The sequence below is a fragment of the Musa acuminata genome, chromosome BXJ3-4, assembly GCF_036884655.1.
Source record: "Musa acuminata AAA Group cultivar baxijiao chromosome BXJ3-4, Cavendish_Baxijiao_AAA, whole genome shotgun sequence".
Classification (NCBI taxonomy): domain Eukaryota; kingdom Viridiplantae; phylum Streptophyta; class Magnoliopsida; order Zingiberales; family Musaceae; genus Musa; species Musa acuminata.
The window spans coordinates 1,702,703-1,708,387 of NC_088352.1; the positions used below are offsets into that span (position 1 = coordinate 1,702,703).

Consider the following 5,685-nt stretch of genomic DNA (forward strand, 5'->3'; position numbering starts at 1 on the left):
GTCTTTATAAAGTATAAATTCCACATCACTTGATCACCATCAATATGGTGGAAACAAATTTAAAACAAAGATCAGTTTGATATGATGTAAAACAAGATATCTCATTCTTGGTTTGATCTAATTACAAAAATTTATGCTCAGATCTATATCATTTCTTAGTCTAAAGTATATTTGAACACAAAACAATAACAATAATTGCAAGCCATAATGAGCCGATTCAACATCTCACCTATCAGAAATCTTAAATACGGGAAGCAGGGATGATACCGCATTACCAACAAAACTTGATAAAAATGAGAAAAAATAAATTGATCTTCTTGTTTAGCAAGCAATTTTAGAGCACATAAAAAACCTAGAACATACATAGTTCTGAAAGGATCTCAGTCCTTTTAGAGACAAAATCCCCCACAAAAAGTATCAAGCCTTGCAAAGAGCATCAGTCTTTTCCTACTGAAAGAAACTGAACCTATCCAGCAGCTAGTTCTGAGGCAGTACAGTACATGTATAATTCTTCGCTGATAACGAGTCAAGCATTTGTTAGGAAAACATCTCTACGATGATCAACATGCGATAGGGTGCAAGTCATCTAAAACTTCTCTTGATCCCGATAACTCAACAAGAGTAAGCAGTGCTTCAGTTTAATTTAACCAAGTACCTACCTGCGAGAGACACTGCTGTTAATTCTCCAAGGCCAATAATGTATGAATACCTAAGGAAAAGCACAATGCAAAAGATTGGAACTAGGACACAAAACATTTACTGGAGATTAGCATGCAACAATACCTCAGGGAAGATTATTTTGACGTATTTGTCCAGAGATAACAATACAACAAATTCTTAAGAAAAGAAACAGAATAGCATATATAAGAATCTGGAGAACCAAGGGCTGGAATCAAATTCGAGATTACATGTTGCTATTAGGCAATAAAGTTAAAGATGCTCTATTGTCACATTGAAGCACAAGTTTGTAACATAAAAACAACCTGCATAATTTGACATATTAACTAGACTTCCAGATCACAATTTTGTTTTATAGCTATTACAGCTTTGACAATAATAAGACACCGAACAAAGGATGCAAAAGAAACATATAGTAGCAAAAGCCAAAAAAGTTGAAATGTGGATTTTCATAGTACATAAACCAGTATAACTACATATCATGGATATAACCAAAGATTCTAACAGTCAGAAATATCTTGACTTGAATCTGACTGTGGGTAAAATACATTTCAGGAAGGCTGAAATTGGTGTCATCTGAGAGCGGACAAAATACATTTTGGGAAGGGAGAAATTGGCCTACAAGAAGTCAGCAAGTCTCATTTCTCTTTCATTACCTCAAGACTGGCAATGGTTGAATTCTACCTAGCAAAGTAACTCCTAGAATTATATTTACTTTTCCAATTTGTTCAACATATCCTTACCAATGTAATCAAACTTGCACACTGCAGATGCCAACCTCTGGAAGGTAACACATACTAAAAGAGAAATTTCCAAGAACCTTGTTAATCCACTTCTTTTGCACCAAACACTCTGCAAATGGAGCTAACACCCCAAGTATTTTTTATTGATAAGAACAATTTATGCTCGATACAACACAACCTCTGGACACTAACACCTACTAAAATATCAATTTCCAAGATCACTGCTAATCCACTTCTTTTGCACCAAACACCCTGTAAATGGAGCTAACAATCAAGTACTTTTGATTGATAAGAACATTTTATGCACCGAACACTCAATATGACCCAACCCAAAAAATGAGAGGATCACACCCTCCGTAAACTTATGATCCAGACATCTGTAACGCACAGAGCACAATAATAATATTCATTGACAATAATGGAAAATGCATCCCATCAAGTGTCATCATTATTACTGGACTAAACATCAAACTATACTTTTATTAAATATCATATAACAATCTTCACCTTGCTAGAACCGAACACTTCTCAATCCTTAGTTCCCCAGCTATGGATCATCTGAAATATGTAATTTTCAGATCGATAGGGATTATCTCAGTAGAAACAAGATGTCAAGAAATCTAGTTGTGTCTCATGCAATCAGCAAAAGATAAGAATAATAATGAAAAAAGAGCATAACATAGAATAAAAGATCTCACAAATTCATCATGAGAAAAGCACATCCATTAGTGCACTTTGCTGCATCGGAACTCGTCCGACTGCTCAGGATGAAGCAACCTCCTTATAGACTAAATTCATATCACATTCCCTGCTATTAGTCCATTACTAGGATCAAGTGGTGCCCGGCAACAGTAGAAATAAGTCTTTCTATAGATGCAAGGAATATCTTATAAGCTTGTTTCACGACTACTAATCCCTTTCAAAATTGCCTACTAATAATGACAGTGTTGTCCAATCATCCATCTATGTATATATCAACATGCTGCACGACCATGCAACAACAACCTTTCACAGGCTCAAGTGTCCAACTTATGCATCATGGCACTTCTAACAAATATTAATATGCGTCAATTATAGGCTACAATAGATGCATCAATATAAAATTGATTGCCAAAAGAAATATGAACTAATAACAGCATATTAAAATTTCATCATGTCAGCATAAAGAGAATCTAGGTTTATGAGGCACCTAACACTATATTGATCATCCAAATTGGATACAGAGTCCAAAAAAGTTATTATCGATTTACAATTCAGTCCTTGAAATTTACAATCATTTCTTCAATACATTGCAAACCAGTCCCTAGCAGTCTTAATGGGCAGGACCTTATGCAGCCATGTGGAACTTGGTCGCTCAGGCCGGACCACATGGAGTTGGCCAGTCTGAGCTGAAGTGCATGAAGTTTAGACCACCCCCATATTCAAATGCTTAAATTGGTAAAGGACAACTTGTATATTCCAGTGCTTAAATTGAGAACAAAACATTGTCAATACGGAAAGTGTGGTTTCCTTCATAAATCTAAGAGTTACAACTTCATTCTCAAGAAGACAGTCAGCTTCAAAGTATCATGGTGGCAACCTGGTATTCATTAAGGTTTTGCATTTATCAAGAGAGAAATTTCAACTGAATTGACCGATTAGCAAGAGGAAAGAAGTGATTCAAACTAATCACTTAAGAAAGAGAACAAAATTTGATAAACAAAATATACAAAAAATTGAAACCCAACCTCATTTCCCTTTTTTGGGTTTCGGGTTTGGTTTTGGATAGGAGGTACTTTAGTAAATTTATATAAAAGGTGACCAACCCTTGCCCTAAATCAAAAGCCTCATCATCCAGCTCAAAATCACCAAAGCATCCAACCATACCATCCAAAAGAATCCTACTTCTTATCATTTGAAAAATTAACCAAAACTCGAAACCTAAATTACCAAATATCCATAGTCAAATCAATTCAAAACTTCAGGTGTCCAATAACCTGCATAAGTCTGATATCTTCCAGTAGACTTAAAACGAATGGGACAAGAATAACAATTCTATGTGGCGTCAACACAAGTGATTATCAACAAGCAATTAACTCTATCGGCAATATCATCACAAATATTCTCAACATTCTTCATTTTCTTACTACATGTAAGCATCCAAACTCATCTTACATTCACAGAAAACGAAGTAAATGGCAGGAATTATTTGGTTGAAAACTGTAGATCATGTTATGCAGATAGTGGAAAATTGGAACCTGGAAACATAACTTGCGGGTACAAAAGCTTATGCTATGCATTATGCATTTCCACGAACAAATGCAGTTCTGTTTTTGGGGACTCCATTATACAACTCAATGAGTTCTGGATACTCCTTGTAGCAGTTGACGAACTTCTCCACAAATTTCTTCTCTGGATATTTCACGTATGTAGACATACTAAGGTTACTGATGCAAACTCCCCTAGACTTCAGGCCTGTCACAATCTGATGCCTTGGCATCAACCTTTTCTCCAAACTGCACAACAAAATATCTGGCCGAAGTGCAAGATGAGATGGAGCACATCCGGCTTCATTTACCAAGAACTCCATCTTCCTCTGCAAACTCTTTAAAGATAATCCCACAAGCGTAGGAACCTTTCTGAATGCAGCAAGGAAATCATCCTCGGACCACCCGAAGCCCTTGAAGAACTCCAAGTGAGCCTTGAAGTTCTTCTCGGTGATTCTCTGGAGCACACACAGGGTAAGGGGGAAGATCCCTGAGGTGCGAGGTACTCCCAAACCCTCGACACGACTGATTAACGCCTTCAGGGTTTCAGCATTCCGGGTTATAAGGAGGGGGCGGTGCCGTATGATCATTGAGAGCTTCTGATCCGTGATCCCGCAATCCCTTAGAATTTCAATGTTAGGCTGGATCGTCTTCTCGATGCTATACCCGAGAAACCTCCTGTTTTTCTTGCACAAGTTTACCAAAAAGTCGTTGGACTCGAGGAGGTCTTGCCATAATTGGATCTTGGACAAGATGTTCTCGGATTTGTCGCTGGTGACGTCGTTATTCGATCTGACGAGGTGGGTGATGTCGGAGCAGGAGAAGCCCAGATCCTGCAAAGCTCGGAACTTTGGAGCCAGGGTCTTCTCCACGTCGAGGAGAAGCCACCGGGGGTTTGCAGATATGACCTTTTTCACCTGGGTGTTGTCAAAACCGTAGCTTTTAAATAAGCCAAGGACGGAGTCAGGCTGGTGGCGGGATTCGACGCGGCCAAGGAGCTTCGAGGCTTTGGCCGCCTGATCTGGATCGAAGCCACAGGAGCTGACCAGGTATTCAGCCATAAGGCTGCTCTGTGGAGCACCGGAGGTGGCGGAGTAAGAATGGGTTGCGAGAAAAAGGGCAGCATCGGCCGGACGACAGCAAGGGACGAAGGCAACGGCTTTGGACAAGAGAGAGACGTAGGGCGACCTATTCATCAATGTCATCGTCTTCTTCTTCTTCTTCTTCTTCTTCTTTGTAGGTTCCTTCTCTTCCCCAAAACCTAGCGAAGGTGGCGTAGCTGCGTATAGAAGAGCGCGTCTAGGCTGGAAGTACCTGCGTCTTAAACCCTATAAGTGCGTTACCGTGTTCGAGAATTTTTTTTCGGGCGGAGATTACTGCGACCGCAGGCGTCTTTTTTTTGCTTCGTCAACTTTTAGTTTGTTGAGGGGAGAAAAAACTTTTATTGCGTGCCAACTAAAGATAATAATTGGTGTTCTCTTAGAAAAAAATTGCACTATTATTTTTTTATCGGATAGCATCCCTATATTTATTTTTATCTAGGGTTTATTTTTTATAGTATGAACAAAAATATACCCTTAATCTTCTATTAAAAATGGCTTGATCAGCTATTAAAAAATTGATAATTAATTATCATAAATTTTAAAAAATATATAAAAAGCTATGCTAATCATTTTAAAATCAATAGATATGCATCGAAGATGATTAATATCTATTTTTTATTTTAAATTTTTTATAATTAATTATCAAATTATAATTTATTTAAATAATATCTATGATTAAGTCACATAAGCAAAAAATATAAGAGTGTTTTTTGTCTAAATAAAAAAACCTAAGTAAAAATGAATATGGAAGGTTTCATCAATAAAAAAAAATAATACTAGAATTTTTTCTTTTATAAAAGACCCAACATGCATGAATTACCGCTAGAAATCAACTTATTCATCATAAAATTTGATGGATTAATACCTATGCTACTCTAGTTATCAAGTTTAAGTCAACAATAAAAAGTTCATGTA

At 37.2% G+C, this 5,685-nt stretch overlaps 1 protein-coding gene across 1 annotated transcript; it reads right to left on the bottom strand.

The window, feature by feature from the left end:
* Positions 1-261: 261 nt before the first annotated feature.
* Positions 262-4,962, bottom strand: LOC135635420 (transcription termination factor MTERF15, mitochondrial-like). The gene is made up of 2 exons (XM_065146461.1): positions 3,659-4,962; positions 262-659 (listed from the first exon to the last, which is right to left on the bottom strand). The coding sequence occupies exon 1, from the start codon at positions 4,870-4,872 to the stop codon at positions 3,700-3,702; it is 1,173 nt and encodes a 390-aa protein (XP_065002533.1). The 5' UTR covers positions 4,873-4,962; the 3' UTR covers positions 262-659; positions 3,659-3,699.
* Positions 4,963-5,685: the final 723 nt, after the last annotated feature.